The sequence below is a fragment of the Grammomys surdaster genome, unplaced genomic scaffold, assembly GCF_004785775.1.
Source record: "Grammomys surdaster isolate TR1022 unplaced genomic scaffold, NIH_TR_1.0 125832, whole genome shotgun sequence".
Taxonomy (NCBI): Eukaryota; Metazoa; Chordata; class Mammalia; order Rodentia; family Muridae; genus Grammomys; species Grammomys surdaster.
This window is the reverse complement of record NW_021620660.1, coordinates 1,469,755-1,495,658: the sequence shown is the minus strand read 5'-3', so window position 1 is coordinate 1,495,658 and position 25,904 is coordinate 1,469,755. Positions and strand designations below refer to the sequence as shown.

General features: G+C 39.4%; 1 protein-coding gene across 1 annotated transcript in view; it reads right to left on the bottom strand.

Annotated features, from left to right (window-relative positions):
• The window catches only part of Fam13a (family with sequence similarity 13 member A), a 91,874-nt gene that overhangs the window by 41,614 nt on the left and 24,356 nt on the right, over positions 1 to 25,904 (bottom strand). Inside the window, exons 3-5 of the mRNA XM_028789409.1 lie at positions 14,651 to 14,692; positions 11,542 to 11,718; positions 6,511 to 6,697 (exon numbers count right to left, since the gene is read on the bottom strand). Of these exons, the coding sequence (XP_028645242.1) occupies positions 6,511 to 6,697; positions 11,542 to 11,718; positions 14,651 to 14,692 (406 nt within the window). The remainder of the gene's footprint in view (positions 1 to 6,510; positions 6,698 to 11,541; positions 11,719 to 14,650; positions 14,693 to 25,904) is intronic.

The following is a 25,904-nucleotide window of genomic DNA, read 5'->3' as shown; positions in this document are numbered from 1 at the left end:
TGTGTGTGTGTGTGTGTGTGTGTGTGTGTGTGTGTGTGTGTGTGTGTAAGTTGACAAAGTGAGCTTAACGCTTCTCAGGAGGCATGTTTGTAAGGACTTTTCCTGCCTGTGTGAGTGTGGTCAATGCTTTATCTGTATCCTCTCTCCTAGACAGTGTCAAGATTTTCCTATATCAGCCTCCCTGGTCCTGGGATTATAGGCATTACTGGAATTATGTGCCACCATGCTTAGCTATGGTTGAAGCCTTCTAAAAATAATTCTGGGAATTGAGCATAGAATAAGTCATTCTTAAACAAAGATTGAATGTGCTTTTCTTTGCTTACTTGTGAGTGTAGTCAAGTCAGAGGAATAGTTGGTAAGTTTTGCATCTGACTGTACTTGACCTTTGTCTCATCCTCTTAACATGCAGACTTCAGGTAGGCAGAAAATGTGTTCCTGTCTTGATCACCATTTATGCCCTCACTACCCACAGAAGTGCATGCTGGTGACCTGTGTGACTATGCCAATGTTTCACGGTGGCAGCCGTAGTCACATGTGGCACTTAATAGAAAACAACTGCCATGCAGTTTGGGCAGGATAGCTTGCTGTATTATGCTGTATTTGAGATCAAGTTTGAAAGCATTGTATTGATGGGTGATTCGATCTGCAGCAGCAGATGGAATAGTCTGGGGAGGGGCAGGCTGGAAGTGTGCAGATGTGCTAGCTCACTGTTGTGACTCCAAACTAATTTTAAAAGGTTATCAGCGATAAAAAAGGCAAGATAAAGGGGAAAGGGTTCAAAACAGTTTATTTTTAAATGACCTTTTATTTTTATGCGCATGGGTATGTATGGGATGAGGCATAAGCTTGCCAAGGTGTATATGTGTGTGAAGGTCAAAGGGTAACTTGTTGGAGTCAGCTCTTTTCTTCCACTGTGTAGGTCCCCGAACTAAGATAGTCAGATTTGGCAGGAAACACCTTTCCCTCAAAGCCATATTGCTGGTCCAGGAATCAAGGTATTTTAAATATAATAAACTACATTTGACAATTAGAAAGTTGGAAGAAGGCCTGAAGGTAAGGAAAGGAAGGTGCTTAAAAGAACTAAGGAGTATGCAATGGGGTTGGATCAGGTCACCCCAAGGTCAAAAAAGAACACAGAGCACAAGAAGAATGGGCTCTAATATGTTGACTCTGGTCCTATGTGAAGCACATGGAAACAGCATTTGTCAAATGCTGATGTGGAAATCATCTGTAGAAACAGCTTAAACCTTAGACTTGGTAAGTAAAGGTAAGTAAAGATCTGATAGAGAGGCGTCAAAAATTTGGGTAACACTTACATCCAAGTACGACTTAGGAAGGTAAGCCAATGAGGCTGCAGCAGAGCAGTACACAGCCACTGAGAAGAGGGCAGAGAGAGATCAGTGCCAAGGACAAGAGACAAAGAGACATGCATCAAACACAGGAGAGAGTAGGTCACAACAGAGGGGATCTTAAAGGGCCAGTTCATAATATAGAAAACTGAGTTCCTGAAGAAAAGTGTGTGTAAGGTTTGAGTACAGGGCTGGATAGGTAAAGGACCATGGCTAACAAGCGTCGATGGCTGAAGTGTTTGAATTAAACCCAAAGTGAGAGACTAGGCATCAGAACACTGGGGACACTTTGAAGCGGAACCCTTTACTGTGCTCACTTTTATCTGTAGTTTTAGCACATTTATCTGCATTTAGCCCTCAAAAAGCCAAAAGACATATCAATATCTTTCTTTTACATAAGTAGAAACTAAAGCTTCATGACGTACCTACCTTGTGGCTATTTGTTTTAGCAGTGCTGGGATTTGAACTTTCCACCTTACACATGAGAGTCAAGTGCGTACTGAGCTTTAGTACCTTTCTCACATGCCTTGCTCTATAATGACGAAGCTAAAACTGACTCAACATATAAGTAACTTCAAGACCCATTCTCCTCTTGGGAACCTCAGCTGAGATTTCAGACATTAGGTGGAAGCTGTTCAAAGAGATGTGAATCTAGTAGATCTTGTCTTTTGTTTTGTAGTTTTAACATAGTGTTTACTATAGAACTATATATTCTAATAGGATGTATTGAGAAAATAAAAGAGTAACATTTATAGTAACACCATTATATTATACAATCACTTTTGGGTAAACATTTTGGGTATAAAATTTTTTTCTTTCACAGTTTTTTTTCTGGGAATGGGTTATACACACACACACACACACACACACACACACACACACACACATACACACACACACACCATTGCTTACGTTTAATGAGGAACCCCATACTGGAATCCAGCTCTCTCACTTGTGTTCTAGGTATTCAGTCACCTATGTTTCATGCCTTTGTACTTAAAATGAAGATAGTTAATAACACTCTCCTACCTACTGGAAAGATTAAAATTATAAACTACTTCAAATACAATTATCAAGGCTTCCCTTCCCTTTGTATTAGTTTTCTTAACCATAATTTCTAATACTTACATTGTATCTTACTGAATCCATATCCAGGTATTAGCTACTTTTTGAGCTTATATTTTTAAATAGTAAACTTGCTTCTAATTCTCTGTGATAGGTTTATGATGAGAGAATTAGTACATAAGGTTTTGTGTTGTTACTTGTTTGCTTGTTTGTTGTTCATGTTTTAGTCCTGAGGTTAGAAGGAAGATGCAAGAGTCGGCCTCAGAGTGACTCTGTTCTCACACTGTTAGGCAGCCTCAGAGTGACTCTGTTCTCACACTGTTAGGCAGCCTCAGAGTGACTCTGTTCTCACACTGTTAGGCTGCATTCTAATTTTGGGAGAATAAAGAGACTATTTTCTAGGTCTATAGAGATGAGTTTATGAAAACCATGTGTATAGGAGACCGTCTGCTTGTATTCATGCTATCCATATGCAGTGGGGGAAAGAGGTTTAGTAAACTGATTTTCCAAAGGAGTTTTGTGTGTGTGTGTGTGTGTGTGTGTGTGTGTGTGTGTTTGCCTTACAGGATAACCTTAGAGTTAGAAAACAAACAAAAAAAAAACACTTGTCATTGAGTCAGGTAAAAAAATGGGATGGTTAGAGATTTAAAATTTATTTTAGATTAGAGTAAGGGAACTAGTTAAATCAAAGTTCGATTATCTTTTCTCCAGAAACTAAGGGAACAGATAGAGCTACACCCAAGGAGGCAGAGAGAGGATCCCTGGGGTGATACTGAGCTGGAGCCCAGCAACCTAATGCTGATTGGCAGCTCACTGCCTCTGTACCCTAGACCCCATGAGCTCTGTGTCATCACATCCTAAAGAGGCAAAAGAAAAAGCCCCAGGCACTCCTACTGCATGGACAAGAAGCCTGTGAGGGTCCGATGAGTTCTGTACATGGTCCTCCTCTTTGGCCGATCTGATGCTTACCATCTATAGTTAATCTCCCATTCTCTCTTGAGAAAGGATTCCATTTCTACCAGTGTTCTTCTTAACATCAACAGTGAGCTTCACTTTGTGAATTCAGATGGTTAGACCCTGTCCTCTCTTGGCCTCACCTCTGACTCTTGTCTCCTTAAGACACTCAGTTACCTGGTTTGTAAAACACCAAACTTGCTCAATTTTCCTCTACATTCTGGCTGCTGGTTATTAAGCCTATTTTGTGGGCATATTTTCCCATTGTCTAAATGTTTGTATGCCTCTTTAAGTATCTCTGATTCTGATGACGGTCACACACGTCTCTAGCCAATATACTTTTGCCTGAACAACAGGCCTAGATATGCAATTATCTCTTTGATAGCTCTTCTGCCATATTTAATAGGGCACCCAATCTTATCAGTCCCTAAGGGAAGCTAGGATATCATTTCCCAAAGTTATGTCTTCCACTCATAAATCGGCAGTGGCAATCTCCAGCAAGGCTGTGTATGTGGCCTTTGGTATCATCTTAGTTTAAGCTCTCATCAAGGACCAAGATTATGGTCAGAACTGCTCACTGCCGATCTGACTTCTGTCATTGATCACATATGCCATGTTCAATTTTGCAGTAACACCAAATTTAAGTAGTTCACATCCTTGCAAAGAACATTCCTGTGGTTTCTCATCTTACTCAATGTAAAGTCAATCATCCTGATGATGCTTGAAAATCCAGTTAATCTGCACCCCATCCTATGGCCTCTCAGTTTGAGATCCTTTTACTATAATGAGCTCTCCACAGTTCCTCAGACCTTCCCAGATAAATGGTTGGCTGGAGGTCTTGGTACCTGCAGTTTCACTTAGATGTCCTGTTTTATTGCCTCTTGACTTTATAAGCAAAGTTACATTCGCAGGGAGTTCTTCCTCATCACTGCCAAAGTGATTTATGATGTTTCAAAGCCTGAAGCTTAGCTTTCTAGCTTAGAAAGAATATGCTTTAAGTTTGAATACCTTTAAGAAGAACCATGGGTTTAACATCAGCTTTCTCACTGGTAACAGTATCTTCACTTGATCTTAGCCAAAAGACTGGGAAACGATTGGGAACAGTATCTCAAGTGTGTGAATAGCAGTGGAAAGAAATGTTCATTTCTTGAGTTACATGTCTAAACTTTATCTCAAAATAGTCTGATGGGAGATCCTGGATCAGCTAGGACTGTAATGGTATACCCTGGCCTCCAAAATTCCTAATATCAGGATTTTGACTCTCAGGAACAGATTTCTCAGTAGTTAAGAGCATTTGCTGCTCTTCCAGAGGACCTAGGTTCAATTTCTAGCAGCCATACCAGGCAGCTCACAACCATCAGAAGCTCCATCTCCAGGGGGACCCAGTGCATCAGGCTTCCACAGGTACCTGAACTCATGTGTACATACCTACACTCAGAAATACATACCTACTCATAATTAAAAATAATAAAAATATAACTTTAAGATTCACAGAACACACACAAAAAGGTCAAAGGTCTTTGAGAATACTATCACTTTGTAGAGGAACAAGTTTACCTGCCAAGTTTGCTGGCAGAATAAATTAAATTATTTATTACAACAAAGCCCACTGAGCTTATTTGTATTAATGCAGTCCTTGGATGCAGAAGCTGGTGGCTGGGGAGTGGCACATTCTTTCACATAGCAAAAATGAATTAGAACAAGGAGTCTCCCATTGAATATTTTCAAAGGAAGTCCAGACATGTATTTTAAGAAATGAATGTTCCTTTCCACTTCTCTTCATAGTTACCATCTAGAAACTTCACAGCACTATTCCATGTAGGAAAGTCGAGGGGTTAACTCATGGTTTTAAAAAAGGATTTTAACTAAGAAGTGTATTCTATAAAGCCAAACTTCAGACTTTTAATCACCAAAAATCTCTCTGGCACATAAGCAATCATAGGTCAAATAACAAGTGAATAGGGTTACTTTATGTAATTATTACTCTTCAGAGGCTAGAGATGTATATGTCAGTAGTGATGCACGTGACTGGCTTAAATGTTTTGTCTGTCTCTGTTTCTCTGTGTCCTTCTGGCTCTCTCTCCCTCTCTTCCCCCATATCTCTCTCTCTCCCTCTCTCTCTCTCTCTCTCTCTCTCTCTCTCTCTCTCTCTCACACACACACACACACACACACACACACACAAATTTACAAAGAAAGAAAACACTGATTTAAAAATACAGTCACTATGACCTGATTCTTTGTTTGAGAACACTATCAGACCTAACTTTCTAGATTGTAGTGCACATCTTTTATTTAGGGGAAAATGTAGGTCTTTTTTTTCTACGCACATATAGAAATTAACAACAGGACAAGAGCTGATCTATAGTTTGAATAACTATATGGACACCGCAGCATGAAGCTGTAAAACAGCTAAGCGACAAAGGAGACTAGAGAATCTGTACTCCAGACCCGTGCTCCGTTTCCCTTTCTACTGCAGACTCCAGTTCTGTTATCCATTTCTCCTCAGCGTTATTATTTTCAATTTTGATTTACTAAAAATAAGAATTAGAAGTATAAGTAAAATAGGAAGATGAACATTAAATAGTTATACAGATATTGTCACTGGCTGAAAGAAATGCAAAACCTTAGATATCAGGTTAAGGTCTCAAAGTTCTGGTATTGGGAAACTGTGTTGACCATTAATATCTTTTTGCTTTGATTAATTTGAGCTTAGGCTTGATGCCACCAAACATGAAAAAGTTCCCTGGCACAGCACAGAGGCCTCTCCAGCTACCTTCCCCCATCTGCTTTGTGTTCATCCAGTTTAAGCTTCATATGGGCAGGAAAAATTAAGATGGGTAAAAGAAAGGGGCTGTGTGTTATAAAAATTTTTATTTAAAAAATGTTTAAAAATTAGATTAAGAAAACCAGTTTAAGCAACATCAAAGTGTTGTCTCTTGCTCTTTCGGCAGAATGTCTGTCACAGTTCTCTGCCTTCATCACTACATTTATGAAAAAGAAATACAAATTCAAGCACTTTCTGGGTCAGTAGTCTTTTTCAGAACTCCTATAATTTTGTGACACTCTATTTTTCTATATTAAAGAAAAGAGATATTTCTTTAAAGGCTAAAGTAAAGAAGTTACTAAAGCTCTCACTTACCAGGAGCCCATCGTGGTTTTCATTGAGCTCTGCAAGCCTGGAACTGGATTTCTGACGCTTGGGTTTGCTTCTTTCCCCAATGTATTCACAAATATCATCCTGGAATCTTTCTGCTTCCTGGCTGTTCAAAATACACTCATCACAGCTGCTGAAGCCATAGGGAATATTTTCCTTATTGATAAGCTCCCTGGAAGGAAAAAGTAAATAGCTTAATCTTATTTTAAAATGTAAAGGGGAAACTTTTGAATATAGTCACTATATCATGTCTTACACGTAGGGATGTCATAATGACAGGCTTTAACTAATTTGTACTTTCAAAACATTACTATTTTAAACTACAAAGTTTTCAAAGAATTAACTTAGCAACGTTTAATCTATATGATGGATCAAATTAAACTGCCATCACAGCACTATGGCTTGGTAAGTAAGAAATGATTCAGAGTCTCACATCATACCTGAGTTAGTGTAATTCCCTAACCCTAAATCTGCATCTGAAAATAAATGAGTTTAACAATTAAGAATAGACATCATATTTTACTGTCAACTCAACCACGTCCCCCAGTGAAAGACAGCATTAAATATTTATTCTGCAATAAATTTATATTTTTATACCATAATAGAAAGAAAATTATGACTTAAAAAACATCCTATTTCAAAGTTTTACTATTTTTAGATATTTTTAGAACTGTATCATTTGGTCATTTCTAGAATGGAGAATGTGTGTGTGTGTTTAAATTGTATGAAGATTTATATATACTTACCAGAAACACCTTAAAGACAAGGTAAGTGAAGAGAGGAAGTGACAAGGTCTAGCATACAGGCATCACACTTATGCAATGTCTTCTTTGAATGGCTGCAGGAGTTTGGTTATAAACTCAAAATTCGATTTATCCCTCAAATTCTGCTTCTTATTCTGCACATTTTCCAAAGCTACTATGTGTCAATTATAATTTTTAGTGGAGGCCTTATCATGCTTGATAAGACTCATCTGTGTCCCCTCACTATTCCTGTGTCAGTGTTCTGATACCTAATATGCTTATAGTGAGAGAAAGGCTTCTCAGAAGTGATTCAGTGAAATGGAGGTCATCACAGCAGGACATCCAGTGTGAGCTCTGTCCATGTAATGGCCATTACGAAAGCTTGCACAGAAGGAAAATCCTGTTAGGACATTGAGAAGATAGCCATGTGCAGGCCCAGGACAGTGCTCTTGGCTGAAACCTGCTCTGTCTGCACCTTTATCTTAGACCTGCCAGCCCTAGGACTGTGAACAAATAAACACTGTTGTTTAAGACAGTCTTCTATGTATTTTGTGGTGGGAGCCAAGCAGACTAATATAGAAGCTAAACAATGTTATTTAGAATCAAATAGAAACGCTGATTTCTTTAGTCATTTGGGACAATGAACAAATAGCAGAATAAGCTGCTGAAATCGATCGGCAGCAAGATGGCAGTAGAGCTGTGCTTGTGTGCACCTGCTCCCGGGAGGTGGAGCTTCCCTTTGGTTATCAGCTACGCAGCAGCATCTCAGTCACCAGCACAGAGGGTGTGGAACACAGAAAGCCCCTCCTTTCCCAGACACACAACACTTGCCAGTCATATTTGACACGATTTAAATTTTACCTGGACTAAGAGTTCCAGGTCTTTTTTTTGTTGTTGTTGTTTTTGATTACGTAGATCTTTTCCTAGGTTGCACCTCTCCCCCATATTTCTTTCTTCCGTCTTCATGTATACATTATATTCAAATAATAATCATATTTACTATTCTTGCAACTGAGCATTTGTTGCTTTTTACTTTAAAACTGGCTTTTAAAATAATATTTATATAACAATCATTTGGATTACATTTCCAGGTCATTGTGCTTAGGAAGGTTTAGACTATTTTGACTTAAAAATGATACCTTGCTATTAAAAAAATAATAAAATAGAGATAAACATACATTTACTGTTAACCTGATAGCCATCAGATCCTTTAAACACAAAAATCAGATTGATACATTTTGTATACTAAATATACTCCTTCAACGTTTATGCTTTTATTATAGCAACAAATTATTTGAGTTTGATTTTTTTCTTGTAAATTTGACAAACAGCATATACATGAAAATGAATAATTCACAGTCTTTATTTATGCTCAGTGTTACTTATATAAAAACTCACAACAGCCTCAGTAAAACACCTACAATCAGACCATCACTGGCTGGGGACAGTGCCTAATGGTCACAGCTGTGAGTAGCAATGTGCAAAACAACATAATAAAGCAAGTGGATAGCCTTAAAACACTTTCTCACTATTCCACGAGGCTAACATTCGGGGTGAAAGAGTACAAAGTCTAGATTTATTGTTCTTTTTTTTTTTAAAAAAATAAAATCTGATGAAAATCTTAGCTCAATTGACTTAATCAGTTATAACTAAACTCTAGTAATAATGCACATCCTACAAGTTATAATGATGAGCCTTGGTGTCGTCACAATTTATGAAATACTAATGACTCTTATGGGGATGTCAGAGAGGACCAAGCATTTTGAAGTCATTACAAGGAGGAGGAAGGCAAAAGAAAATTCTGAGATTGTAGTAGAGGTGTTGGAAGAATCAGCAGCTAGAAAACATGCAAGGCAAAATGGTTAGGAGCAGGCAAAGAACGTTTAGGGAAACTGGTCAGTGCAGGTGAGTGAAAGTATCAGGAGACCCAGGCAGGGGAGAGACTTGCCAGCAAAGGTTACAGGCTGTGGTCAAAGTTGGGCCAGGTCAAAACTGTAGCTCTGGGACCATGAGAAATAAATAACTTTGTTGCTCAAACAAACAAACAAACAAACAGAGAAGACAGTGTGTTCTGGGTGTTGAGAAGCCCTGTCCAGCAAGACTGTGGCCAGAGTGTCTGGTAGATAGGTAGATGTCTCTCAACTAGACGAATAATGCAAGCAAGAAGCACAAGGAAGGGGCCAGGAAGGTGTTGTGATAACTTCTGTATGTTAGGCATATGTGGTACCCTAGGAAAATATAGAGGTTTGTATCCCAAGATTCAGAATAGGGAGCAGAATGAGCAGTGATGGAGATAACAGAGATGAATAATTACGGTTAGAGTCCCACAGGTGGTCTACAGCTAACCAGGATCCACCAGCCTCCATTTCTGTTGGTTCTCCTGATGTTGCTAGTTGAATACAATCAGTATAACACATGTAAGAAACATCCATGGACTTGGAAAACTAAGCTCTGCAAGTTCTCTCTGAGAAGAAGGAAAGGTTAGTCTGTGGCTCACATTCCTTATCCCTGTCAGGCCCCTACCTATTGTTGACTCTACCACCCCTATCTGCTGCCAGCCTCCACCTCTGTCTGCTGCCAGCCTCCACCTCTGCCTGGTGCCAGCCTCCACCTCTGCCTGCTGCCTGCCCCCATTCTTGCCTGCTGTCTGTCCCACCTCTGTTTCCACTATCATCTTCTTGCTATGTTACCACTTCCCACCCCACAAACTTATCTGCTGTACAAAGAGAGAGAGAGTAGAAAGCAGGCTGCAGTGACACAGTGAAGATATTTTTTAAACTGCCAAATCAGAGGGCAATCATTATGTTAATGAATAAATTATACTTGTGGCATAATAAAACAGACAGAATGCAAATGAATTATGGTGCTAAATGCTTTGGATAAACCTGTCAGTGGGTGATTTCAAATGTGAACATTTCTGGTGCTACATTTTTTTCTAGTTTCTAAGGAGATATTACAACTGGTCTTTTCTGCCAGGTCTAACACAATTCTTACACTAACAAACACTTCCTTGTTAAGTCAGCGGGTTAGATCATTGCTGCTGATGTTTGTGTGAATTTGTATGTTAACACAGCTCTTGAACATTGCAATATAGCAGGGGACTTATTTACACAATTTATCTTCTGATTTTCCTTCAGCAAAAAAGGGATTTTTTTCATAGAGCTCTTGCTATAGATTATAGAGCTATAGAGTCCAGGGGGAAAGAATATGTAGAACTAGGATCAAGTTTGGTTTTGGACATTTAAGCAGGTCAAAATATTAACCACAGAGTGAATGGAAATAAACTTGGAACACTATAGGGATACCTGAATATAGTCAATTAATAACATATATTAATTTTTGTTGAAAATAGGCATCATGATCATTGATATGAATGATGATTTGCATTCATATTTTACTGAAGTCATTAATGGAGTATAAACTATTTGTAATACAATTCTTGAAATTTATGCTGCAGTTTTTAAACTTTTAAAGCTAGCTAATATTATAATATGGAACTTAAACTTTTCTTCTTTTGATTAAAAAGTTCAACTTTTTAAAAAAATATTAAAACATAGCCAGGTTAATGCAAGCATGCTCCACTGGTTAATAAAGGGGAATCAGTTCTTCTGAACTACTAAGCTAACTTAATGTTGACATGTACAGAAGAAAATGCCTCTGGATAGGATTTATCAGGAAGTTATGAAATATATAAATGAAGACTTGGAGTCCTCCCAAAATACACAGATCTAGATGAAACAGAGATACTAAGTGTGGTGGTTTGAATATGCTTGGTCCATAGGGAGTGGTACTGTTAGGAGGTGTGACCTTGTTGGAGGAAGTGTGTCATTGCGGGGGTGGACTTTGGACATCCTATAGTCAGGCTCCACTCAATGTGGAAAAGAATTTCTTCCTAGCTGCCTGCAAGTACCAGTCTTCTGGTTGCCTTCAGAACATGATGTAGAACTCTCAGCTCCTCCAGCATCATTCCCAACTGGATACTTCCATGCTCCCACCATGATCATAATGAACTGAACCTCTGAACCTGTAAGCTAGCCTCAATTAAATGTTATCCTTCATAAGAATTGCCTTGGCCATGGTGTCTCTTCACAACAATGGAAACCCTAACTAAGATAATAAGCCACATAGGAGTGTCTAAATGCCCACTAAGTTAAGAATGATCATAATGAAACTTGTGAGTTTTAATCTAGATGCTGAAATGAGAGGAACATATAATGTAGTGACTGACTTGAAAACAGAAAATCTTGAGCAGTAAGTGCCTATAATAGCTTACTTGTCTCGACTATGCCAAACATCATCCTGCTTCTTAAATGGATGTCCTCGCTGCCTGGTAGGCGTAGAAGATGCTGCTGATGGTCCAGGTTCTGAGTCCTCTGAACTTTGGTCTCCAGAGCTATTGACATCAAAAAGATGCTCTTCTACTGCTGACCTGATGGTTCTTTCTAAGAGTCTAGTTAAAAACAAACACCAAGTTAATGAAGCAATCAAAGTTACCAACAATTGCCTTTAAAACATACCAATATTTCAGAAGTATCTCTATTCCCATAGATGGCCTTTAGTACTTCATGAGCAAAGACAGAATGGTACATTCATCTAAAATACTTGTATTTTACATGTAAAACAAATTGAGTTAAATTATACCAGCTTATTTGTTTCATTTTGTGAGTCTGTAGTGACTGAAATGTTCAAAGCGAATCTAGCAACAATTGTGAGGTAGTCAGGAAGTAAGGGCCACTTGACATAAGATAGAATGAGAAAAGTTTTCATTATAAAGTAACAATTAAATAACTTTATAAAGAATGATTTCTCCAGTTTTCATGCCAGTTTTGTAGAAGATGACAGTCTGATTTACAAAGCAAAAATATTTTAGAATATCTATTATATACTTACAATCTCAATAAGATAAAGTTACATAGGGATTCAACCATCTTTTTTCAGCGGGAGCAGTTCACAAGAACAATTACAATTCATAATAGCATAGCATAATATTTTGACATTTCTAATTAAATCATAATTTATAAAATTAAAACTGGGCCCACACAGTAAGGACAAAGGGCCAAAGCAGTGTCATGATGGGCATGTTCTTACCTTGTCTGCTAATCTTTCCTTGTGTAACAGGTAACACTCTACGTGGCTCTATATTTGATACTAATATATTTACATTCTCTGTGTTGGGACACAGAAGATGAAAAGTCACAGTGACCACTTCATTTAGGCTATACTTTCCCCTTGTCTTCAAGTAATTTTAATACATTTACAAGACAAGACAAATAAACTGGTGTAATTTAACTCATTTTTTAAAAGATGCAATATACAAATATTTTAGATGAACATACCATTCTGGTTTTGCTCATGAATAAATAGTGGGAAATAGAGATACTTCTGAAACATGGGTATATTTTAAAGGCAATCATTGGTAACCTTGATTGCTTCATTAATTTGGTGGTATGTTTTTAACCAAGATGCTAAATAACATCACTTTGCCCATTGACACTGCTCTGAATGAGTCTTACAAACATGCCAGTTTGCAGAGGCAGAGCCTTTCAGTGTATCAAAGTAATCAACTACCATTCAGTTTAATTCTGAATAAGTTAGTACCAAAAATTCTTAATTTATGCTCCCCAAACCAGGTTTTTCTTCACTCAAAATAAAGATTCACACTCTTTTTTTGTTTTTTGTTTTTTTAATAGCTAGGGAAAGGTACCTTTCTTTAAATAAAATGGTTTTTGTTTGTTTTGTTTTGAGACAGTGTCTTGCTACATAGCCCAGGAGAGTCTCAAACTTACAATCTTATAAAACTACCAGCCCTAGTTTCATCAAATAGTCCTTTAAAACTTCAACTTAAAATTTTCCGATAGACACAGTTTTACTAATGTTTATTAATTTTATTAAAATATTTTATAAAAATTATTTGAAGACAAGGGGCAAGTATAGCCTAATTGAGGTGGTCACTGCAACTTCTGTTTTCTGTGTCCCTGTGACTGACTGGTGTAGGAGGATGTAAATACATTAGCATCAAATACTAAGCAACTACAGTGCTACCAACTACATGAGGAAAGATTATCAGACACAACAAGGCGAAAGCATACCCATCGTGGTTCAGTTCTGGAATTTTTAAAGTTAATAAAGCCAAGGAAAGTTAGTTCTGCCCTTGTTTGCTTCCTCAACTAATGGAAAGACTCCAATTTTATCATTTGAGATTCCAATTCTGTCCCGTCAGTGCTTCTTCTCCTTCATGTTCTTTCCTCCAGATCACACTTTCCTGTCCCCAACACTGGATTATTGCCCAGGGAAGAAGAAAACTGTCGGGGAGATTTATCTATCAAAGTGAAGAATATCCAGATAGTGCTTAATACATGATTCATGGCACGAGGGAGATAACCATAAACATGGCAGAAAAGATGCTGCATTCTCAGAGTTTGCACTCCCACAGGGCAGGACGGAGGGAGTAGTGTGGAAGTGTGCTGTCTCATAGTGAGCCAGGAAGTGATTCCTAGAAGGAATGAATGAAAACATGAAAGTGCAGGCTGAGCAGGGCACAGCCAAGGGCTAGCTCAGCAGCAGGAGGTCAAGCACCCAAACAAGAAAGCACAATGTGGACAGAGAGGCAAGCAAGTGCAGAAAGCCCGGAACAGGGCAGGGCAAAAAACAGGGCTGTGCTTAGCCTGCATGTTCCTGGAAGCCTCCAGGGAGAAAGCATGTGTCAGATATCAGTAACCCAGAACTACCACTGCTGTGAGGAGACTTGGTGCTACCAGGGGTTTGTTTTCTTTTTTACATCCTATAACAACAAAATTAAAAGGACTGCCAAAACAAAAAAAATCCACAAAGGTGGAACCAAGGCTCATTCAACATCACACATGTAACACTGCGTGTGGCACATTGTAGGTAGTCAATAAACCAGAAAGTGGGAAGACAAGTCATGGTTAATGCTTTGGCCTTTACTTATTTTTTCCATGACAAGATGCCTCCAGGGAACAGAGTCAGCTCTGCAAACATTAACTGACCTGACATTGTTTTTTTATTAAAATAAACAAAAAGCTAATAGTGCCAGGCATAGTGGCAAACACACCTGTTACCTTAGCATTGGGGCATAGGCAGGAAGTCTGTGAATTAAAGACCAGTCTGAAGTACATAGTAAACAAAGGCTAATCTAATACACACAGTGAGACTAACAAAGAATTTAGTTAATAGTTTTAAATGGGGAAGAGGGATTGTGTATAATCACACGCATACCTACTTTCTGGATATGAGCACCTTAAAACTCACTGATTGTTTATTATCTTAATCTTCCAATTCTACACAACATTAGAATTGCTTTTTTATATTAATAAGTGGGAAAAGGCACAAAATGTTGTAAAATATAAAAACAAACAACTTACTCTCCAGTTGTTGAAACATTGCTGACTTGGGATACATGAGCACTGTGAAGAGAAGCAGAGAGAGAGAGAGATTGAGAATCAGCTTGGCTGAGGGGTCAGAAATGATGAACTGACGTCTGAAGGGCTGCCTGTATGGAAGACTGAGCCGGGTCCACGTCATCCTTGATGCTCACCAACCGTGGCAGGAATCCTTCAACTGTGGAGCACGTAGAGGCGGCTTATTTACTTCTTCAAACACTGACCTTAGAACCCACCTTCCAGCTCCAAGCCTGATGCTGCAGCCAGAACTGGTGGCATCTCCTTCCTTCACCATGCTAGTGTGGTTGCTGCAGACTGTCTATCACCTGTTGTCCCAGGCCTGCAAGCACAGGCATGTTTCTAAATCTGCTCAGAACTCATGGAGGTCAGCAGGGACCAGAGGGGACAGAGAACAAGGAACAGTACGACTTCCTACATAGCTACTTCCAACTTGTCTTTCCACAGGGCACAGTGGCAAACACCCCTGTTACTCTAGCATTGGTGCCTAGGCAGAAGACTGTGAATTAAAGGCCAGTCTGGAGTACATAGCATTTTCCTCCCGACACTCAAGAAGGAAACTGTCAAGGGATAGTTCATTGTAACAAGTGGTTTAGCATCTCTGGCTGGTTGTATATAAACTCCTTCTATTTCCTAAAAAGCCCAATTCTTTTTGGAATAATTAAAATCTATTCCATACCACTGCCTCAGGAAGCTCCATTCTCACAAACCCAGGTTTGGCTATCTAAAATTATCTGATACTACTTTCTCACAGTCCCCACTCCCAACCCCATGCTTAGTCAAGACAAGTTCCTGTGCCTAGAAAGGAAGTTAAACATTGAGCATATTTTTAAGTCTATTAAGCTAGTTTTAATAAAACAGCCTTTCCTTTTCTTCTTCCTACTTTGCAGAATACACAGGAAGAGGGTGACGGTATCTAAGAGATTGCTACCAATGGCTACACTTCAACTAACGTAAATGCTGATTCATCTGGTGTCATCTCAGCACATGCATCTACTGCTTCAGAATCATCTGCTGCCTTCGGCTCCTGTGTAATAATACAGGGGCCTTCATGTCAGGATCCACCTCCTGGAGGATTCTATCCCTTACCATCACAGTCACCACCACCACCACCAGCACCACCACCTCCACCCCCACCCCCACCACCACCACCACCACCTCCACCCCCACCCCTACCACCACCACCACCACTATGTTAGGTGGAAGTTCTTATTCCAGAGGGAGTCAGTAAATATACTTCATCCCCAGTTAGTTTTCATTAGTTCAGGTTAAGTTCTAAGTGATACTCAAAGATAGGGAAAAACACCAATCCATTCCACTATGAAAAGGAACATTGATGTGAACAAGAAAATGAAAAAAAAGTACAAATAAATACACAATAAAGGCCTTGGGCACTTACTGTTTTCAGATACTGTACTGAGTACCTTTTGCTTGTATTGTTCTCACATAGATTGTAGTATCCCTGTAAGGTGTGTGTTGTCTTTCCTGTCTTCAGCAAAGAGGTTAGGCAGTGTAACAGCTGCTCTGGAGGCTAGTCACAGATGAGGTGGAGCTAGGAAGGTCTCAGCTCTGAACCTGAGCTCATTACCACACAGACGGGGGCAGGTTTCTATGTAGAGGGGAGGCTTAGCGTCTGACTTTGCCTTTTGGCCGCAGTGCCTGCTATTCACAGTGGTTCCCAGGCCCTGTGGCCAACAAGAAACTCTTGCTGCATTTGTCCTGACCTGGAACAGTCAGTCCCCTTTGGGATATTTTGTGGCTAGCCCTCCGTAAATTCAACACTATATAATTAACTCCTATGTTCCTCAATGCAGTTACACAATCTCAGTTCAGGGAGCCAGAATGAACTGAGTAATGACTAGGGAAGACCTAGCAAAGCAAAGAGTCAGATGTGCTAAATGCTAAAGAACATTCCAAAGACAGACCCCCGCCAACCAATCTGGCCGCTGGTTCCAGAAGGAGATGGATTGATTACCTTTCATCTCTTATATACTTGGTTCTTAGTGCTTCTCTCTTTGCCTGTTAAAGCAGAGAATGCAGTTGCTTGTTTATTTTTGTGGTGTTGGGATAAAATAAATGGTCTGACACATGCCAGGCTGAGCCTGTCCACTGAGCTACTGTTCCAACCCCAGACTGGTATTTTTATGTTCTTTTGTTTTTTTTCCCCTAGGGTAAGGAGAAGCAAATCATGAGAGGAAAAAAAAAGCCACAAAAACAAAAGAGGCAGGTTTGACATTTCTAACTCTTTAAATAGTTGCATTAGGGCCTCAACATGCACAAAAATGACTTAAACCCTTGTTAGAACAGGTAATTCACCTGGCCTGGGGAAGGGGGCGCTAAAATCTTCTTTGCAGAATTGGCCAAAAGCTCTGCTATCAAGGTTCAGTCTTGGCTAGACTGCAGTTTTTAAAAGTTCCAAGTCACCCCCACGTTATTGTTGATCAGTAACAGCTACACTGAGGAGCAGGTTTCTTAATCCTTGCACTAAAATCCTTTAAAAAATGTTTTAGGTATCACAGTAACTATTTTAAATAGTGTAAACAAGCAAATGAAGACATAATATGGCAATCTTTTTGTTATTTTTTGTTTGCTTGTTTGTTTTGTTTTTATGAGGCAGGTTTCTCTCTATAGCCTTGGGTGTCCTAGAACTTCCTTTGTAGACCATCTTGGCTTCCAATTCACAGAGATCTGCCCGCCTCTGCCTCTGGAGTGCTGGGATGAAAGACATGCACCAGCAGGCCTAGCTTATGCAAATCTTAGTGAATGAAAACCAGTCAAGATCTTCTTCATAACTTGAGAAATGACCCGAGCCATCTGAGCCAGTTATAGAGATTTCTCCCCAGGATACAAAAGTGAATGAACAAGTCACAAAGCACATAGTTACATCTTCTTCAGTATTTTGCTATACTTATTTTTTTATCAGATTTATGCTAACTTTGTGTTTTTACTTTTTAAAATGCAGTGTAAAATTTCTAGTTTATGTAGCTTGTGCACGATTTTAAAGAACTTAAAGATAAGCATATTTTTCATTGAGAATCAGAAATTGTGAGGCTCTGGTCTTGGCTCTGGAAACAGGCTGAAGTCATAGGTAGGCCACTGGCTAGCTAGGCTGCTATTGGCTGGTTCATACAAAAATAAATAAATAAATAAATAAATAAATAAATAAATAAATAAATAAAAGGCTTGGCTAGTGATATCTGTTTAGCTCTAAAGTCAGTCTTACCATTTCAGACTCAACTTCACTGTCCTTAGATTTAAGTCATTGTAAAAGACTAGAATTGCCATTAGTTTTATGACATGGTAATCAGTCAAGCGGTTTTATTAGATCCCAAAATGGCTATGTTCAAGTATCCAGCCACCTTTACAATTTCATGGGCTGTGTTTAGCAATTTGCCAATACAAAAGTTATAAGAAAGTTAATGACAGCCAGAAGGAATGCTTTCAGTGCTGTGGTCCATTCAAGGGTGAAACTTGAGGTCACTGATGTAAGAGTAAAATGCATTTGAGCAATAAACAAGTTAAAGTATAACATCGTTTTCCTTTATCTCACGAAGCTTTTAAATTCTCTATATAAAAATAAGAAGTAGTGTATTTATGCAGAGCCTTTAACTGACTTGTTAAGCAAATTCCTTACTTATACATTATAAATAGCATATGAAAGAGTTCACTTCTTGACTTTAGGTAAAGCAAATACTATAAGTTGAAAGAAGTAAGCTCATGTGTAAACTGAGTCAATTTTGTTACCACAGCTATTGTTAGTGATGATGCATCTGCATGTTTTGCTGGACCAGTCATTCAAACTAGATTTCAAGCCTACAAGCTGAAATAAGTGTGCTCTATGGATGGCACACTTACATTGAAATAAAACTATAAGCTAATTATGCTTTGTGGGTCCCTGTTCCAGAGGGCATCCCACGAAGATCTCTGCCAGGCTGGGAGTGGGGGGAGGGTGGGGGGATGGGGGGAGGGGAGGGAAGGGGTCTGGGCCAAAGGGATAGAGTGCGAGCAGGGAGGGGGAGTCGCCTCTGCTGCCTCAGACAGCATCTCTGCTGCTGCCTCCCAGTCACTCCTAGGTACTGCACCTGTCACTCTGTGCTGAGCTGGTCTGGGCTGTGTTGGTGAGACACTGAACTAGCTAGCAAGGAGGGGAGGGTCCTGAAGGTGCTTTGGGAGAGCAGATCCCTTCCCAAGTGTTACAGCTCTTGCCACAGAAACTCTTGGACAACAGGATAATTCTCACACACACCTTTACTTCTCCGAATAAAGCTTTTTTTGGGGTGGGTCAGGGTCTGGCAGCAGGAGATAACGCCTACTGGCTTGGTCTGAGAGGTTGGAGATACCTCATCTACATGTGGGAGAGCCTGAGGCACTGTTCCTTCTGACTGATGGCCATAGACCTCTCTGTGGGAGGGGCTGTGGAGGGCTGAAGCTAAATGAAAGGAAACAGGGCCCAAGAGCAGAGCCGGAACACCTGCCATCCGATTAGGGTCCAGGGTTCGAGGCCTGTACTCGACCAGGCGCCCAGCTGCCTCTCACAGCCCACCGCCCCACAATGCTTACCAACATTGGTCTCTAAAATTTGCATGTGATGAGATGTGTAGGTTCCTGTTGACAATTGAGACTTTTATTAGAGTTCTTGGTTGGAAGAGAAAAAAAAAACTACACACAAATAAATACCTTCAAGTCGACGAAACTCGCTCTGGATACCCTGAAAAAGCGCGCACTGTGCCTCCTTTCTTGCTTTAGTTTGCTTTCCTTGGTGGTGGACCTAGTCCTAACTACAGTATCACGGCTTTAACAAAACCCAAGAGGGCTAACAGAATTGCCGTTTCTCTATGGAATGGAACACCTACATTTATTTGATTAAAAAATCAACAAAGGGGACAATTATGTGATCTATTTAAGTATAAAAATCATGTAGCTCATCATCAAAATATCACAAAACTCTTTTTTTTCATATTTAACAAAATACAATGTTTGGGTATTGTTTTCTCATACCAAAAGATGGCCTGCAGTGTCAACAGTACAGATGCCATTACAGGAAACTTTCTCAATTCTACGATTTTAGTGTGTCCTTAGAGTGTCTCTCATGAAAACATTTCAATCCTTATGTTTATTCCCTCTGTTGTACTTTTAGCCATGGTTATCATGTGCACAGGGTTCATATGGCATCTTTATAGACAAACTTTGCTATTGGCTGTATCATTTGCATATGGTTGATATTATTAACATTTTGGACACAATTTGGTTTTAAAAATAGTATGCATAATACCGTACATACCATGGAGTATATACTACTGAGCAGGAAAAAAATATTTATCTTTATACTTCCCTAATGTCACACTAATATCCTTTCGCATATTAAGCATAATTTAGTGGGGCATAATAAAGAAAATATTTTCTTTTTTTATTGGATATTTTAATTACATTTCAGATGTGATCCCCTTTCCTCACTCCCCCTCTCCCAGGAACCTCCTATCCCATCCCCCCTCCTCTTGCTTCTATGAAGATGTCCCCAGCCAACTTCCCACTCCTGCTTCTCTACCCATGAATTCCCTCACACTGGGGCATCCAGCCTTCACTAGACCAAGGACTTCCTCTCTCACCTATGCCTGACAATGCTATCCTCTCCTATATATGCAGCTGGAACCACGGGTCCCTTCCTATGTGCTCCCAGGCTGGTGGTTTAGACCCTAGGAGCTCTGGTTGGTTGGTGTTGTTCTCTTCCCTTCAGTCTTCTCTCTCACTCCTCCATTGGGAACTCCATGATCAGTTCAATGGTTAGCTGTGAGCATCCACCTCTGCATATTTCAGGCTCTGGCAGACCTCTAAGGAGACAACTATATCAGGCTCCTGTCAGCATGCACTTCCTGGCATCTATATCAGCATCTGTCTTTGGTGACTGCACATGGGATGGATACCCAGGTGGAGCAGCCTCCAGATGGCCCCTCCTTCAGTTTCTGTCCCATGCTTTGTCTCCATATTTTCTCCCATAAGTATTTTTTTACTCCTTCTAAGAAGGACCAAAGTACCCACACTCTGGTTTTCTTTCTTCATAAGCTTCACGTAGTCTGTAAGTTGTATCTTGGATATTTCGAGTTTTGGGCTAATATCCAATTATTCATGAGTGAATATCATGTGTGTTCTTTTGTGATTGGGTTACCTCACTCAGGATTATAGTTTCTAGTTTCATCCATTTGCATAAGAATTTCTTGAATTCATTGTTTTTAATAGCTGAGTAATATTCCATTGAGTAAATGTACCATATTTTCTGTATCCATTCCTCAGTTGAAGGACATCTGGGTTCTTTCCAGCTCCTGGCTATTATAAATAAGGCTGCTATGAACATAGTGGAGCATATGTCCTTGTTATATGTTGGAGCATCTTCTGAGTATATGCCCAGGAGTGGTATATTTGGGTCCTCAGGTAATGCTATGTTCAATTTTGTGAGGAACTGCCACACTGATTTCCCGAGTGGTTGCACCATCTTGCAATCCCACCAACAATGGAGGAGTGTTCCTCTTTCCCTACACCCTCGCCAGCATCTACTATCACCTGAGTTTTTGATCTTAGCCATTCTGACTGGTGTCAGATGGAATCTCAGGGTTGTTTTGATTTGCATTTCCCTGATGACTAAGGATGCTGAACATTTCTTTAGGTGCTTCTCAGCCATTAGAGTTTCCTCAGTTGAGAAGAAAAGAATATTTTCTTTCCAGTTTTACCTTGATGTTCCATTCAATACTTGACTGTCAGCAGACTCATCTTATGTTCAGCTTCTTTTTGTTTTTTTGTTTTTGTTGTTTTGGAAGAATTATCAGTTTTAATTAGTGTATTTGTGCTTAAAAAGAAATTCAGAATTTTCTAGATTTTATACTATGTCATTATTAGGCAAGATTGTTAGATATAACAGATAAGTCATTAGATATTGGGCCCATTTTACAGATTGGAAGTTAATGTTTAGAGAAGTTGTTCTCACTCTGAATAGTCTGGCTTTATAGTGTCCTCATTAAAGATGCACATTATTCTCAAATAATCTGCTACTTCTCAAAAATTCTGTAAATACATCTATTAATAATAATTCCATTAGAATATATTACTTCAATGCTTAATAGGATTGAGGTGTTTGGCAAAGCACAATTAAAAGCATGAGTACAGGGGATACTGGAGCTATTTGCAGGGGGAGGTTCAGGATCTGTGCTTTACTTTCTGAGTGTGTCTCTTTGTAAACATTGTGTCTGACATGTTGCTCCATGTACAATCTCCATGTTTGTATGTACCTGAAATCTATCATTCTTAACATTAGAGTTTACATGATTTGATACCGTGCTGTTAGACACAAAGTAGTTTGCATCTTTCACATCCTGGATAAGCTAGGTGCTGGTACATTGGCTTTGTCCTTCCATGTGCTTCTCAATGAGATGGTTATATAATCTACTTCAGTTTTCAATTAAATGATTTCTTTATTAGAATCCCTATAGTTGTCAGCTATAACCATCACTTCTAATATTAAATCACTTCTAACATCTTCTTTAATAGTTTTTTCTCTTTTTTGAAATTTTTTTCTTAGATATTTTCTTTATTTAAATTTCAAATGTTATCCCCTTTCCTGACTTCCCCTCTGAAAACTCCCTATCCTATAGCTCTTTGTCCTGTTTCCACAGGGATGTCCTCTCCACCCCCCCCCCAACCCCTGCCCCTTTCCCATCCTGGCATTCCCCTACACTGGTGCATCGACCCTTCACAGGACCAAAGGCCTCTCCTCCCATTGATGTCCCACAAGGCCATACTTTGCTCCATATGCGGCTGGAGCCATAGGTCGCTCCATGTGTACTCTTTGGTTGATGGTTTAGTCCCTGGGAGCTCTGGGGAGGTCTGGTTGGTTGATATTATTGTTCTTCCTATGGGGTTGCAAACCACCTTCAGCTCCTTTAGTCTTTTCTCTTAACTCCTCCATTGGGGACCCTGTGCTCAGTCCATCTTTGATAGTTTTAATTTTTAATGTTTCCTTTTCCATTCTGGAAGGATTTCTCAGACTTTATCTGTAACCTATACTTGACTTTAAATTTCAGTATATGTTTTTGAAAATTAAATATATTAATTATATTATGTTATATTAAATGCGATTGTGTTTGTGTGCCTGATTGTATGCATGTGTACTACATGAATGCAGAAGCCCACAGAGGTCAGAAGAGATGTTAGATTACCTGGAACTGGAGTCACTAACAACAGTTAGCCCTCATGTGGGTGTTGGGGACTGAACCTGGGTTCTCTACAAGAGTAGCAACTACTCTAATGTGGCAGGAATTTCCTACCCAATATATTTGCAGCAGAGCTTTGTCATTGGACAGGGAAGAGGGAGGCAGAGCTAGGAGTTTGGAGGAGAGAGGAAAGAGGAGGGAGAGGGAGGAGGAGAAGCGAGATGGCTGCAGACGTCACCCTCGTGTCTCTACCAGTCTCAGGTAGTTATTCATATCAAGGTTAGGTAATTGGAATAACAATTATAATTGTGTGGGCATCTTGTGTATTGAGTATTTGCTAATATATAAATCCATTGGTTAATCTTTAAGCTTTAGAGTTTTACTTTACTGGGTTACTGGGAAGTAGGTCCGCCGACAACCAGTTGGTTATGGCTGTGAAAGAACTCCAGGCTCCAGGGATGAGCAACTCAGAGGTAGAAACACAGCGACTCGTTGGTACGGGAGCAAGCTAGAGAGAGCAGCCCGGTGAAACCAGCTTGGAAGCTCCAGTCCTGCTGGAGAGCTTGTCAAGACAAATGGGCTTAGAGCAGGAACATGGCAGCAAGGCTGGGAACTAGCTGGATGGTGCCTTTTTTCTAATACTCCCCACTACACTCTGAGGCACTGAGCCATCTCTCCAGCTTTTTGTGTTGAGAATTTCATACATGGGTACTGTATTTACATAATTTCCATCCCTCTCTCTACCCTGCTAACTCCTCCCATTACCCTCAACTTCTCCCCAGATTATGACCTCTTCTTCTTTAATTATTTTGAGAGATTATTTTATGTTATGTTTATGATTATTTTGCCTACATGTATGCATGTACAGCACAGTTTGCCTAGTGCTCATGGAAGTCAGAATCAGGTGCTGGACCTCTCAGAACTGGAGTCCTACTGACTTAATTTAGTGTTGCTCCTAGGTATACTTGCTTAGGGTTGACCACTTGGGATTGGATAGTTCATCCGTAATCTCAATCCTAGAGAAACTGATTCTCCCTCTCCTGGTAGCCATTGACTAGCTGTAGCTATTCATTTGGGGCCAGGACTTTGTGAAATTTCTCTTGTCCACATTAGCATGTTAACTTGTGTTGTCATTATATAGCCTTGTTTAGGCAACTGTGATGGTGAGAAGAAATCCATAAGTCGACAAAATGTGAAGCCAAAATGTCCAGGATGCTATATTTATGATGATATATTTATGATGCAATCATTATATCTAAGGCTCAGGGAAAATTATGGAAGAGGGGTAGAAAAACTATAAGAGCCAAAGAATCAGGGTATCTGCTGGATCGTGTCTTATACTTGATTTACTAAAAGTATCTATCTTCTCCTGCTTCTCACAGGTTTTTAATGCACATCTTATGCCAATTTAATTAACTGACTAAAGTGATTTTAATACTAATGCACTTCTTTCATTCACATCTAAACATGTTATTTCCAACCCAGTCTTAACGAACATTTCAAAGAGGTTGGTCAGACCTTTGAGAATTTTTTTGAGAATAACAATATTGCTTTTCAAGTTTTCCTCTGACTCAGAAAAAGTTGTTCTTATATAAAAAAATTCAGAGAGGATCATCTTTACCTTTAATGTGTAATTTTGTTGTGTAAATCCCAAATCATTTCTTAGCATTAAACTATTCTGAAGGGGCAACAATGAATCAAGAGGTCATGATCAAGTAAACTGGGTGAGTAGATTAGCTCTTAGTTTACGACATTGTTCAAACAGTTGGGGGCAAACGCTCTTGCTGACTATATCGAGGGTGTGAGTCTACCCTAGATGAAGCTCTCTTGATGTTTGCTTGACTAGAAGATGTAAACTGGAGGTCTGCACACAAAATTAGTTTGTTTTTAATGCCATATACATTTTGAAATGCACACTGAATCCCATAATCCTCCTGCTTTTAAGGCTTTATTTTTCCAAATGCTTTGGTTAAGTAGCTAATGTCCCAGGGGTATCCTTTCTCTTTTCCTTTTGTTTTGTACTCTAATATTCTAGTCTCTGAATAGATAGTGAAATTAAGAAGCCAGTGGGGCAGAGAGGTGGGACAGAACACATAACTCTGTTCTGATGAGTCTCAGCTCCATTTGGGGAATGCCACTTTTTTTTTCTGGTTAGTGAAGCAGAGAATAGAAAGAACCTAATTCTGACCTCTCCCAAATGGCTTCTTTCTTTTCCTGCCTGTCTCTACTTGACCAGAAGATGGAACATGAAGACAAGGAGCACGTTAATGGGCAGTCTTTGACATCTGGGCTTTCTTTGAAGCACTAGCTCTAAGTTTACTGCTTTTCTAACATCCTTAGAATTTAAGAAGGAAGTTGGGGCTAATCATATCAGTGAAGATAGTCAGTCACCTGTTTAACTACAAGTTTTCAGATTGTATTCCAAGCAGAAGCTCCTACAGAGAGAAGCCAATATGAAGTCATGGAGCAGAAGAACAAAATGGTAAGAGATTTTGGTACAATAGGTATAAAAGTATGTTTTTACATTCCTTTGCTTTATCATGCTAATGAAGAGCCAAGGGAAAGAAACAAAAATCTACCTTTTTCAGTAAAGACTGAACACAAGCCTAATGCTTCATTAACATTGAGAGACTCGAGCCCAGATTCTCCAGTTACCGCTTACTATGCAAAAAGTCTGAGCAATGATGCTCATATACCAAGAACTCAGGATGGAGTCTCTCAAAAACTGTTGTATTAATTGTTGTATTAGTTTCTCATTGTTAGTCATCATACTGGTAGTTTGGTCTATAGCTAGGTATGCATATGAAAATCTCTTATGACACATTTCAAAAATAGTCATTTAGTCCTACATAAGATTCAGATTATTTTTTTATTTTTTGTTTGTTTTGTTTTGTTTTTTGAGACAGTGATTCTTTGTGTAGCCTTGGTTGTCATGGATCTACCTCTGTAGAGCAGGCTGGCCTTCAATTAAGATTTGGATTCTTAGTTAGCAAGAAGCAATATTCAAAGATTCCTACATA